The sequence below is a fragment of the Aquarana catesbeiana genome, linkage group LG01 (genome assembly GCF_042186555.1).
Source record: "Aquarana catesbeiana isolate 2022-GZ linkage group LG01, ASM4218655v1, whole genome shotgun sequence".
Lineage (NCBI taxonomy): Eukaryota > Metazoa > Chordata > Amphibia > Anura > Ranidae > Aquarana > Aquarana catesbeiana.
The window spans coordinates 737,858,095-737,872,410 of NC_133324.1; the positions used below are offsets into that span (position 1 = coordinate 737,858,095).

Genomic DNA, 14,316 nt, shown 5'->3' on the forward strand with positions numbered 1-14,316 from the left:
TTGCACAAAACCTTCAGGCTTCTGCTAGAAAGCTGAACATGAAGAGGAACTTCATCTTTCAGCATGACAACGACCCAAAGCATATGTCCAAATCAACAAAGAAATGGCTTCACCAGAAGTAGATTAAAGTTTTGGAATGGCCCAGCCAGCACACAGACCTGAATCCGATTGAAAATCTGTGGGGTGGTCTGAAGAGGGCTGTGTACAGGAGATGCCCTCGCAATCTGACAGATTTGGAGGGATTTTGCAAAGAACAATGGGCAAATATTGCCAAGTCAAGGTGTGCCATGCTGATAGACTCATACCCAAAAAGACTGTGTGCTGTAATAAAATCAAAAGGTGCTTCAACAAAGTATTAGTTTAAGGGTGTGCACACTTATGCAACCATATTATTTTTACTTGCCGTCACCTAAAAGATTTCAATTTGTTGTTCAACCGAGTTGTACAGTTTATAGGTCACATTAAAGGTGGAAAAAGTTCTAAAATGATTTACCTTTGTCTCATTTTTTTATGTCATGGAAACATGATATTTTAACAGGGGTGTGTAGAATTTTTATATCCACTGTATATTTAGCTGTTTGACCTGTTGCAACCTTTAATTCTGTACGCTTACCTTTTTTTACAGGTGCCTTCAGCCCAGGTCCGGTGACATTACAGGTTCTCTTCTTCCTTATCTTTCTTTGTTATTGGGGAAATCCTAAATGCTGCAGAGAAGAGCAGTGCCATGTAATTATCCAGGGCTGTATTCTCAAAAGCATTCCCCTGTAAGCCTCAGGTTGGATCCTGACTTCCAGGGCTCAAAGAAAGTGGACTGAACGAAGCCAAGCCTCCCTCAACCTAAAATAAGGGCAGCTCTGCATTGATACATCTGTGAGCATTGGGTGTGACAGCACCAGAGCTTGGCTGAGTATAGCAGTCTGTGCTGTTTTATTTTAAAGACCTGCTGAGTGCTAACCATTATGAACCTTGCCAAAGCTGGAATTGAGATGTTTGTATTGGTCACACTGCAGCCAGATTAATGCAAAGACAGAACACCGATATATTATAAATATTTTTTTTTTTATTATGTAGCGTTCCAGTAATGTATACTTGCCCAATGAAAGACTATACAAATTATACCCTGGTCGTAAACTCCTCCTAAATGTTCTGTAGTCAGCAAAGGCATAGTACATTTACCACCTGCACATCTTACAATCTCAAAGTCTAGAGAGAGCAGTCAGGTTCCTTAAAGTGCATTGTTGTTTGTATGACAGAAGATAGGACACATGGGGCAGGGTTAGGCAGTCACTGCATCTGCTAACTCATCTTAGCAAAACAGTTGCAGAAATTTACAGTATGAGAGGAGACAGAAATGAAGCCATCTCACTGAAATTCCATACATTTACAATGAATGGAAAAGACATTCAGTTGTACTTAAAGTATGACTCCATGCACTCCCCATATTTATGACACATTCATTTTTTTTCTATTTTACATTAGAATATTTTTCACCATAGTACAAAATAAGTCTTCATAAAAAGTAGGACCACAGAGAGTCTAAAGGAATGATTAGAAATAAATCCCACGGATCTACCCTGTATATGGGTGTTCAAAGTTCATATTTGCACTTTTTTTTTTGAAAGTGCAGCTTATGTTCACGAAGCAAGTACATGAGTTTTGCCATCATTTGGGTAAAGCATTGTACACCTGTTTCAAGCAAGCTTAAATATTAATTCATTCTAAAACTTGCCCTTTTCACTTGAAAGTTATATTGAAACATGACAATTCATTAAAAAAAATGATTCTATAGAAATGCACTTAGCAATTGTCTACTGCTTGAAGACTGAACATGTCAATGTGTAAAAACAGTGCGCCTTGGCCAGGATTGCTACGTAGTCAAGCTGCTGGAGGCTTGTATATCTGCTTAACAGTTGAGGCCATTTGCTTAGAGAATCTACAAGATCCTTTTCTGTTCTGCAATCTGGGCAGAGTGTGCACCTAGGATGTGTGTCATGTGGATACATACAGTGTCCCCAACATAAAGTACCTCAAGCACCAAAAGGCATATACAGCTATGCTTCTCTACCTTATTGCGAAGCAGAAACAAATAAAATATACCTAATGCTTACAAATACGTTACATGACATGGTTGGTATTTTCTCCTTCTTGGGGGCTGCACTGATTATAATTGCTCTGTGCTCCTACAGTAGTTGCCACACTAAGGGATTGTTTGCACCTATGCACATGCAGTAGCATGCAGCTATGACACTATTGCATGCAGCTTCTCACAACTGACACTTTTGTGTTTTTCATATGTACCCATGTGTGATTTTACTGCACTTTTGTTGCTAAGCATTATGAAAATTGGGGAAGGGAGTTTGTAAACCAAATTTTCATGTAGTACTATTAATTCCTATGGGCCCCTTTGAACGCAAGCCAGAAATTAGCAAAAGCCTTCAAGGTTCTGCAAAGACGGGCTTGGAGCTTGCTTGGATGGCATCTGTTTTGGGACACCTCTGAGCTCATTCAGTGACAGGTGAATTTGACCTGCAAGGGACCCTATGATCTGTATTTGACTTGCTTCAAGTGAGTTTTGCATTCCTAAAGCCTTATATAGGAAGGCAAAAACACCCTTGAAGCATACAAAAGTCAGTCAACTCTGGCCCTTATAATGTTCCAAAAGCTTAAATTGTGAAGTCTTACTGCTTTCATTCTGGTTTATCCCCATCAGAGGTTGTAAATCCAAGAATCAGGATCCCCACTTTGTCGGCATTACAGCACACCAATCAGCAACGGTTGCTGAAAAAGAGGCAGGCTCCCACCCAGCCTGCTGCCTGTTTCCTGGACTGTGTTTGGTGCTAGGTTGCAACTAAAGTACTGAAAGAAATAAGACTTAGCAAGTTAAGATTTTGGAACAATATTAAAAATTTCTACCCATTTTCAGACTTGAGTTAAGTGGGCCTTTAATGTCACAACAGAGAAAGCTTTGGGAATATTCCCAACCTTGTAACACTGAGTGGTAATCTTAGCAGCCTAGCTAGCTCCCAATTCTATTTAAACTGTCCCCTTTTCTCTCCCGCCGAACGTGCCTACAAATCAATTACCAAGAAAGACCTGCTCTTGGTAACTGCAAGAAGTTAAAGAATCCAGAATTGCGACCAATTTAAACATCTATGTGTAACCACTCCATATCTTGGAAGTGCAGTAAAGACCAGACAGGGTAAATCACTGAAGCCCCCCAATAACAAAAGTTTTATGCAGGAAAACTGTCAGAAGCCCCTGATGGAAGCAGCAAAATCCAGACTCATTCATTTTACATAATACTTCTAGGGCAGTGAAACTGTACCTATTTGGCCTGACTGTGAGGGAAGTTGCTTCCCTGAGAATGGCATGCTGTGAGTTTGGGAATGCCAGCTTGTACAGAGGCTTCCGAGAGAGGATGGCTTTGTAACGGATTCAAAGCTAAAACATAGAGAGTAAATCTTTGCTTTGTAACGGATTCAAAGCTAAAATAGAGAAAGTAAATCTTTGCTCCATCATAAGCATAATGGGGTAGTTCTTGTTCTAGCAGGCTCTTTAAGCATGAAAAAAAAGCCTTACTGGTCAAAGAACACAAGCAAAGTCTAGACGTCTATTAAGGAAATTATTCAACAAGTAAAGAAGGAATGGGTGGCAATTCTATGGCAATCATAGAAAACATTATGCAGTTTTGGACATGGAGGGGCAAACACTGACATATCAAAGTATTGTACATAGGCACTAAATGGATGATGGCTACTTAAAGCTGTCTAGTAACCCAGCTCATCTAACAGCACTAAGCACCATGTAATACACTAAGCTAGCCTTGCCACTGTAAGAAAGTGTGGGAACAGCATGACGATGATCACTGCTTTCAGAAAATACAAACGCACACAAAAAAATACGAACACAAAAGCACATTATACGCAGAACTCTCCCGGGCTAGTCGACTAACTCTAGCCAAGCTTTCTTCTGGACACTTGTGTCTCTTAATCTGCAGTGATACTATATGATAGAGAACATGTTGGGGATTCCTGGCAAACTTCAATAGAGATATTCTCCATTAAGCCCTGTGCAATGCTACATGGCATGTGATATGTACTGAACATGGTGAGCTTGACAGGATGTATTCCTATAGTACAAGCAGGTAAACAGCGCATACAGAGACCAGAACAAAACATTTTCTTTTCTAAAATTAAAAAAGGGGAACAAAAGGAACAAAAACATAGTGCAAAAATCTCACACATTATACCGAAGATATAAAAAGTTCAGTTGGCACCGAAGGTGATAGTCTGTTTTGTGAGAGGGTACAATGCAATGTCCTCTGCATACTGCTAACATCTCTGAACAAAGTTCTTTGGAAATATTCCTGTCCTTCCATGGAGTTCACCACTCATCCAGTCATTATCCACCGATTCCACCGAAGAGATAATATCACCTGCCTGGGAGGAGGACAGAAAAACACGAACTGCTTAACATCTTTTTTTTTTATGCTTTCTACGGTCTGACTGACCACCATATTGGGTAAGAAAAAGTAATCTTTTTGATTTCATATACTGACAAGCAATGTCAACAATGGCAGTATTATGCATCTGAGTTTCCACAAGGCATAACTTTTTTTTCTTGTTTTGGATAAAGCAAGAAAGGGTACATTTTCAGGTTTTTAATGCTGTCTGTGTCTTTGCTGGGAAGCTTTATCTTTCCACTTGACCTAATGATCACCGTCAATGGCACTAAAAGCAAGATAAAATCTAACATTTTGAGTTGTCACTGGAACAGAAATGGAGGGAAAATCTTCCAATATCAAACTTTCTAAGAAAAGGTTTTCCTGCCTTTGGAGAGACATCCTCTTACTTCCAGTTGTGTCTTGTGATTGGACGTTAAAAGCAGAACTATACTCACTTCCACTCCAGCGATGTGGTGTCCAAGAGCTCCCTCACTGACTGCTGACATCTTTGACTGATCTTCTGCCAGGTTCTGATCTTCGGACACTTTGGCTGGGCTGAGATGCCAAAATTGTACTCTGAGCTGAAGGTAAGATTTTTTTTTTTTTTTTTTTTGAATGAAGAAACAGTGTATCTTCTTCTCTTCTGTATTAAAAAAAGCCTGCCTGCCCAATATCTTTTTTTCTCTCTCTTAGAAAAGTTCTACTAAAAAAAATAAACTTGAAAAAAGGAGTTTTAACCATTGCCTATTTAATCATAACTATTCCCGATTTAACCATACTCTATCCAAAAACTAAAATGTTTTAGCTTTAAATATAATTTAAGTTGTAATTTAGTTTTGTTTTTATTTTAAATCAAAAGAAAAATTGGATTTTTCCTACATCTTACCTGTAAAATCCTTTTCTTGGAGTACATCACAGGACACAAGAGCAGGTTATATTCATAACTATTATGGATTATACGCCACCTATAGGTGACTGGACACTGGTAGGTCAATCAAACGTCCTTCCCTATATAACCCCTTCTATACAGGAAGTGCTTCAGTTTTGTAGCAAGCACTAAATTCCCAAAAAGAGAGGAGGGACCTCTGTGTCCTATGATGTATTCCAAGAAAAGGATTGAAAAGGATGAAAGATGTAGGAAAAATCAAATTTTCTTTATCGTACATCACATGACACATAGCCAGTTATATTCATAACTATTTGGGATGTCCTAAAGCAATGCCCTTGTGGGGAGGGAGACACCATTGCAAAAAACTACCAACAGAGAAGGACCTACTCTTGCTGTTTGTAATATGCTGAGGCCAAAGACAGTATCTCCCACGGTTTTGACATCCGCCTGGTAAAAACTTTGTGAATATATGAACCAAAGACCAAGTAGTGCTCTTGCAAATCTGAGCCACTGATGCCTGATGGTGGAAAGCCCAAGATGCATCCACACACCTGGTAGAGAAGCTCTTCCCAGAAAAGGTGGGATTTTGCCCTTTCCAACCATAGGCTTCAGCGATAAACTGGCAGATCCAATGATAAATAGTTGACCTGGATGCCCTTCCTTTGCTCTTCTGGCAGCACAACCAGGATTCCTAACCTGCGCTAACAACTCAAGTAAACCTGAGCGCCTGAGCTACCTCCAGAGTATGTAGTGATCTTTCTCCTGTCGAATGTGGATTAGGAGAAAAATAAAGGCAAGAAACTGTCCTGATTCAAGTGAAAACTAGAAACCACTGTAGGCTGAGATAGAGATGGATGAGGATGCAACCCTCACCTTATCATGATGCAAGACCAAGAACGGCTCCTTACAAGAAAAGAGCCGCCAGCTCTGACACTCCACTTGCTGAAGTGAGAGCAACCAAAGAAGCCACCTTCCAAGTCAAAGGACTAACAGAGTTTCTCAAGTTAGTTCAAAAGGTGACCTCTGCAAGGACAGTCAAGAGCAAATTCAAGTACCAAGGACACAAGGGTGGCCTGACAGGCAGGACTGTCTGCGTTACACCCTGTATGAAGTATAAGGCGTGAGAAACAACAGCCTTTGGAAAAAACAGATAAGGACGCATCTGACCCTTAATGGTACTTAAGGCCAATCTCACTTCCCTTCCCAATTGGATAAAGGAAAAAAACTCCCCACTCACATATTTCTGTGGGTGCCACTTTCTGGCTTCACCCCAGGCATAAAATATCTCCAAGTCCTGTAATTAAAGCTCCCTGAAGCCGAATTCCAGGCGCTCAACAGTGCAGAGATAACAGGACCCAAGACCATTAAGTCCGGCTGGACTGCAAGTGTCCAAGGAGAATCCCCCGCAACATTCGCTATGTCAGTGTACCAAGCCCTCCTGGGCTAAGTTGGCTAACACCATTATCAGTGTTACCACCTCCCGGATTCAAAAGATGCTGCAGTAGTTGAAACAGAGGGAAGCATCAATTAGGGAAAACTGGTAACTAAGGTGTTACCAGTGGATCTACCCCTATTGTCAGTGAGACTCTTGTCCCAAACACAACTTGTCCAACTTGTGGAACTTGGAATCCAGTAGATCCACCTGCAGTGTTCCCCAACGTTGGCAGATTGCCAAAAAGCTTCTCAGGATGCAGGGACCACGTGGTCCCGGCATTAGTTTCTGATGACTGGAAAACTCCCCTTGTAATTTTTCTGATGCCTGGAAAACCCCCCTTGCCATTTTTCTATATCTGGGATATGTTCTGGTGATAGAGACGGCACCTGTCGCTCTGCCCCAGACAGAATGTGGTTCACCTTCCTGAGCCGCTCGACTCCTAGTGCCGACCTGGTGGTTGCTATGTGCCACTGTAGAGGCATTGTTGGATTGAACCTACAACTGATTCGTCCAATAATCCAGAGCAAGGTGTACTGGCCAAAAGTTTCAAGATATTGATGGGCAGTATACTTCTCTGTGAAGACCAAGCCCACTGAACTGTAGCTACCTTCAAACCAACTGGAGAGACTGGCATCATTGGTTATCTTCCCAACTGCTGAAAGGAAGAATTTCACCTTCTCCAGATTCCCAACCATCAACCACCAATTTCAGCTCTGCAATACCCTGGGAACAGAGTCCTCCGGCAATCCAATGCTTGGATCTTCATGTTCCAGACAGAGAGAATGATCCTCTACAAAAGACCTGGAGTAGGACTGTACATAGGGAACGTGCTTTGACTTGGATACAACTTCCTCCTGCAGAAATGTACCGAAGGAAAATCTGGAACTGACTGCTTCCTGAGCAAAGATTATTGAGGTATACTGAGATGGACACCCTTTGCGTCTTCAGCAAATCCTATACTGGGGCTTGGCGCTTGGAGCTTTGCAAACCCTCGGGAGCTGTGGCCAGCCCAAATAGCAGTGACAAAAAAAAAAAAAGACGACTTTGCACTGCAATTGCAAAAACCTTTGATAAGCCTGGAAAAAAAGTGTCACGTGAAGATATGAGCTATTGATGACTATGGACCCCGAAATCTACCTCTTGCAGAGAGGTCATCAATGAACAAACCAAGTCTATCTGTAACAGAAGGATGCCCAGCAGCTTGAGATCTTAAGATAGACCTCATGTCCCCATTTGGTTTTGGAACCGCTACTATTCGGGCGTTTTATAATAATGAGCCCATAACGTCTGCTCCAAGAGTCAATGCAAATCAAAAGACTGATGACTCTGTGGCAGACCCAGAAGGTGTACTTAACCTACCAGGTTTCTGCCGTCTAAAGATGGAACAAACCACCTCAGAGACTGCCCTAAGATCCTTTGGCCCGAGATACTCTCAAAACACACCAGCCTCAGATGCCTCCCTCACTCAGGAGGGGAAAAGCTTACAGCACCTGATATTCCCGGGCAGTCCCATCTAAGTGATAACCAGGGCATCAGGAAACACTGCAATGCCAAAAACCACAATGGCTCAGATGTACCTGACACCACTGGTCCATCTGGAGATGTGGACACCGCCAGATCACTGAACCTGAGAGCGGTGCACCTGCCTCCCCCCTTCTGGAGACATTTTAGCTGGTATAACAGCCTCACAGGTGATCGGTGCGGCGCAGCTACAAGCACCGATCCCCCTGTATAGCCTTTCAATAAAGCAGCTGACAGCTGCTTCTCCCTCCTACGACTGTCAGCTGCTTTATTGAAAGGCTATACAGGGGGAATCGGTGCTTGTAACTGCCCCCTGCACTGGTCACTCCTGACTGTCCCCCCGTGTTTTCCTCTGGCTCTCTAGGTCCTCCCTCTCTCCGGGATCCTCCTCCCTCTCTCCAACTCCTCCTCTGGTCCCCGTTCTCTTCCAGGTCCCCCTCTGTGCTCCCTGGCTCCTCCTCCACCCCCCCCTCCTAGATCTGTCAGGATGGAGAGCGGAGGAAGGAACCGGTATCTACTTTATTTACTTCCTCTTCCGAATGCACAGAGTGATCACTGACTCTGTCCATTCATAAAACTGAGCATCGTAAACTGTGTGATGTCTCCCTGTTTAAGAATGGAGAGGAGCTTCTGTCTCCTGTCCATTCATCTCCAGCGCAGCTGAGGCTGCAGAGGAAGGGACTGGGGAATCTCTGTTCTCAGTCCCTTTTCTTGTCTCAAAGGGGAGATATCAGGGGTCTAAACCAAAGCCCCCCCCCCCCTCCCCAACAGGGCTGATACATAAAAAACAAAACAACAAAAAAAAAAACAAAAAAACACACTGACACCCTCCACTCCCCCCCCCCCCCAAAAAAAATAAAGCATTGTAAAAACAATAACAAAAAATATATAAAAATTGTAAAAAATTAAATTGTAAAAAAAAATAAAAAACTACTGACAGTCCATGCCTCATCAGTGCCACATATCAGTGCTGCATATTAGTGCCACTGTCGCAAGATATTTTTAAAAAAGTGTCGGTAATCAGTATCGGCAAGTACTTGAAAAAAAAGGATCAGTACTTATCTTAAAAAAGTGGTATCGGTGCAACCCTAATATGTGTGCAGTTCAATGCAACTAAGCACATACAGTGGGGCAAAAAAATATTTAGTCAGCCACCAATTGTGCAACTTCTCCCACTTAAAAAGATGAGAGAGGCCTATAATTGTCATCATAGGTATACCTCAACTATGAGAGACAAAATGTGGAAACAAATCCAGACAATCACATTGTTTGATTTTTGAAAGAATTTATTTGCAAATTATGGTGGAAAATAAGTATTTGGTCACCTACAAACAAGCAAGATTTCTGGGTCTCACAGACCTGTATCTTCTTCTTTAAGAGGCTCCTCTGACCTCCACTCATTACCTGTATTAATGGCACCTGTTTGAACTTGTTATCAGTATAAAAGACACCTGTCCACAACCTAAAACAGTCACACTCCAAACTCCACTATGGTAAAGACCAAAGAGCTGTCGAAGGACACCAGAAACAAAATTGTAGACCTGCACCAGTCTGGGAAGACTGAATCTGCAATAGGCAAGCAGCTTGGTGTGAAGAAATCAACCGTGGGAGCAATAATTAGAAAATGGAAGACATACAAGACCACTGATAATTTCCATCGATCTGGGGCTCCACACAAGATCTCAACCCGTGGGGTCAAAATGATCACAAGATCTTCATAGCCAACCCTAGAATCACAATGCCAAATGTGTTGAAAGTACTTAGACAGTATGCGGAGGTGTCCAACTTTAAGATAAATTTGGCAAAATCCGAAATACTGAATATTAACATAGACAAAAAAGAAGAAAGTAAGTTGAAAAAAGAATTTCAATTTATATGGAAAAAAGAAATAAACTATTTAGGCATAAAGTTAGCAAACTCATTAGGGAAAATCTATAAACTAAACTTCATCCCATTACTCAATGAAATAAAGAGAGTAAAAGGATAATGGCTAAGCCTCTTTCGTGGCCGCATTAATGCTATAAAAATGACTCTGTTGCCAAAAAATTATCTATAAGCTACAGATCCTTCCATTGGCAATACCTCAGTTTTATTTTAAGAAACTTAATTCAATCATAATAAAAACAGTTTGGAAGGGCAGAAGGGCCAGAGTCTCTTTTAATATCATAAAACAGGAAAAAAAAAGGAGGAGGCTTGGCGGTTCCTAACATCCAGGGATATTATAAGGCAATATTGGTGTCGAGAGCGATTGAGTGGGTCAGAGAAAATAAACACAAGAGATGGGTGAATATAGAAAATAAATTAAGTAAGACACATTTAGGACACATAATTTGGAATCCCCCACATTATAGATTATTAGACGGAAGCACACACACACTGACGAAGGTGGTTATAAGAGCATGGGACACAATATATAAACAAATAAACAAGACATTTATTTCTCCTTTAATTTCACTGAGGGAAAATGATTATTTTGCACCGGGGAAAATTATAATAGGTGGTCACTGGATTAAGAAAGAAAACGCACAGCTAAGGGGGGTAGTGGTGGTGGGGTGGGGTTTGGGGATACATATGGGGTAAGGTAGAGGTAATAAGATAAAGGTTAAGTCCTTGAGTCTGAATCTTATACGTTTCCTCTTCTTACGTATTTTTACCTTCCTTTGTTAATAAATGTTTTGGATACTGGTCAATTAAGCTACAATGATGTGAAAAGTTGAAGGGACGTGGATGACACTGATAAGGTGGATTAAGTCTCTTATAAGATTCACTGAGGTAGCAAAAGAAAAAAAAAAAAAAAAAAAAAAAATCACAAGAACGGTGAGCAAAAATCCCAGAACCACACGGGGGGGGGGAAGAGCTAGGGAATGACCTGCAGAGAACTGGGAACAACGTAACAAAGGCTACCATCAGTAACACACTACGCCGCCAGGGACTCAGATCCTGCAGTGCCAGACGTGTCCCCCTGCTTAAGCCAGTACATGTCAGGGCCCATCTGAGGTTTGCTAGAGAGCATTTGGATGATCCAGAAGAGGATTGGGAGCATGTAATATGGTCAGATGAAGCCAAAGTAGAACTGTTTGGTAGAAACACAACTCGTCGTGTTTGGAGGAGAGAGAATGCTGAGTTGAAACCAAAGAACACCATACCTACTGTGATGGGGGTGGCAACATCATGCTTTGGGGCTGTTCCTCTGCAAAGGGAACAGGACGACTGATCCGTGTACATGAAAGAATCAATGGGGCCATGTATCGTGAGATTTTGAGTGCAAACCTCCTCCCATTAGCAAGGGCATTGAAGATGAAACGTGGCTGGGTCTTGCAGCATGACAATGATCCCAAACACACTGCCCGGTTAACGAAGGAGTGGCTTCGTAAGAAGCATTTGAAGGTCCTGGAGTGGCCTAGCCAGTCTCCAGATCTCAACCCCATAGAAAACCTTTTGAGGGAGTTGAAAGTCCGTGTTTGACCTCTGTCATTGCCAACAAAGGATATATAACAAAGCATTGAGATGAACTTTTGATATTGACAAAATACTTATTTTCCACCATAATTTGCAAGTAAATTATTTCCAAATCAGACAATGTGATTGTCTGGATTTGTTGCCACATTTTGTCTCTCGTAGTTGAGGTATACCTATGATGACAATTACAGGCCTCTCATCTTTTTAGGTGGGAGAACTTGCACAATTGCTGTCTGACTAAATACTTTTTTGCCCCACTGTATGTATGCAGTTCAAGGCAACCAAGCACATTTGTATGCAGTTCAAATGAAAATATACCAGCATGCGTTTATAAAAGCATGTAAGTATGCGTTTATGCAATAATGCGGTTATGCAAGCACACTCTTAAGCATGCAAATATGTGTTCATGCAAACACGCATTTACACACACACGCACGCATGCGTTTATGCAAACGTTGTTTTTATGCAAGCAAGCCTGCTTTTTTGCAACATCTGTTTATGCAAACATGTGTTTATGCAAATAAGCATGCGTTTATGCAACATCTGTTTTTGCAACATGCATTTATGCAAACATGTGCTTATGCCACATGTATTTATGCCAACATGTGTCCATGCAAACATGTGCCTATTCAACATGTGTTTCTGAACACATGCATCTATGCAAACACGCGTCAACGCAAACCTTGCAAGTAAGCATGTGTTTATGCAAACATGTATACTATGCTGCACCTGTTCAACTCTACCTGGCCCAATACAAGTTTTGCAGGATTAGCCAAGCACATAGGCATCCAATGCAGCCTCTATGCTGCTTCAAAACAGACTAAAAATAAGCTCCTGCAGACGAAATGCACGCTATTCTGGAGACACAACTCCTTAAAGTGCACTGATATCCGTACAGGGGAGTATTATCAGACAGTTGTACAAGCCCCCTGGATTAAGCAGTAAGTATACCTTTATGCAGTATATAACCATGACTTGTCTGGCCACATAGCTCTCCCATAGAAGTACTCACAGTTCATTATGTAGCCATGGGCTGAAGTTACATCTCAGAGACCTTGCTGATCCTTCAGCCCACATGGTCCACCAAAAATGGCCGCCCTTCTACTTCCTGTCTATACAGAAGTAAGCCATACTGAGCTAACCCGTGCTCTCTAGTGGCTGGAAGAGACACTGCAGCCAATACTCCTGAAAAGTACACAGACCATGAACAGCACACTGCCCCCAGTGGCCACTGGGAGAAAGACCAGACAGTCCGATCTCTCTCTCTTTTAAAAAAAAAAAAAAAAAAAAAAAGGAGAAACTGCAAAATGCAGACTAAAGCCTCATACACACGATCAGATTGTTGACCCACGAAGCTTCAGACTTTTGTCCAAAGGGCGTGTGCCAGGAACTTGTCTTGCATACTTGTGTCTGTACTTTCAACTTTTGTGTGACAGACTGGTGTACAGCCAATAGGAAAATCTGACAACAGACCGTTGTCCGCCAAAAACGTACTAGCCTGCCATCCAACAGTTGTTGGTGGAAAGTTGGACAATTGTCTGATGGAGCGTACTAATGGTCGGATTTTAGGCCAACAGTCTGTCATCACACAATTCCCTGCCGAAAATCCGATCGTGTGTATGAGGCTTTACCCTTCCTGCTGCAGGACTCCATAACAGGAGTCCAAGCTTCACTCATCACTACAGGCTCTGTCATAAAAGACCTTCAGGGACTGGGTCCCCCTTAAACTGGGGTCCAGTCCCCTGGACCTGTATAGCACCCTGCAGGAAAGCACCTGGTCAGAACAAACACTGCACAGGGTTCCATTATGCAGGGTCAAGTGCCGTAAGGCTGCATTACAGGCAAACCTCAAGGAATCTTCTCTCCTATCCAATGAGGCTTGGGCACCATCCATTTTGGCTGAGAGTTTTTTCAAATGGATCTGCTTGAAGTCCATGATTCTTAATAGAACCTTTAAGTATGCTCCAAGAGCACATGCATCACATCAGTGACCACCACCTTACAGACACTGGCGAAAAAACTGAAGTACTTCCTGTATAGGAAGGGTTATATAGGGGAGGAGTTCCTGTTTGATTGATCTACCAGTGTTCACCTATAGGTGGTGTATAACCCAAATAGTTATGAATATAACTAGCTTTGTGTCCTATGATGTTTGATAAATAAACAAATATTTTTATGTAATAAAAGGGCTTTGTAATCTGGCAAATTAGGAGTCTGTCTGATTTCGACAGTCATGCAATGGCTGTGTGGACAGACCACTGGCCTTCAAAACACTGTGCAGTGCTGCAACTACCGGTAATTCCTATCTCAATCTTGATTATGTTGGGCTTGCACGCTGTTCAAAGCTGGAGGATTGAGGATTTCACCGCTAGTATTTAGAATGTGGGAGATTGAGCCTAGGCACTAATCTAAAAAAGTGTACACATGCCATGCTTAAGACACCGCTCAAACCAACCAGTTGCTTTTGCGGTGTGTGTTCTCAACCAATGCTGCTCTGGCCAAAAGGTGGCTGGAGCAGCACTGGCTGAGGCCGCACACTGCAAGAGCACCGGCTTGGTTTGAGCGGTG

At 42.1% G+C, this 14,316-nt stretch overlaps 1 protein-coding gene across 1 annotated transcript in view; it reads right to left on the minus strand.

Moving 5' to 3' along the window:
• Positions 1-1,040: 1,040 nt before the first annotated feature.
• SH3D19 (SH3 domain containing 19) overlaps positions 1,041-14,316 on the minus strand; it is a 200,275-nt gene continuing 186,999 nt past the window's right edge. Inside the window, exon 21 of the mRNA XM_073604961.1 lies at positions 1,041-4,439. Coding sequence (XP_073461062.1) covers positions 4,332-4,439 — 108 coding nt within the window. The 3' untranslated portion in view covers positions 1,041-4,331. The remainder of the gene's footprint in view (positions 4,440-14,316) is intronic.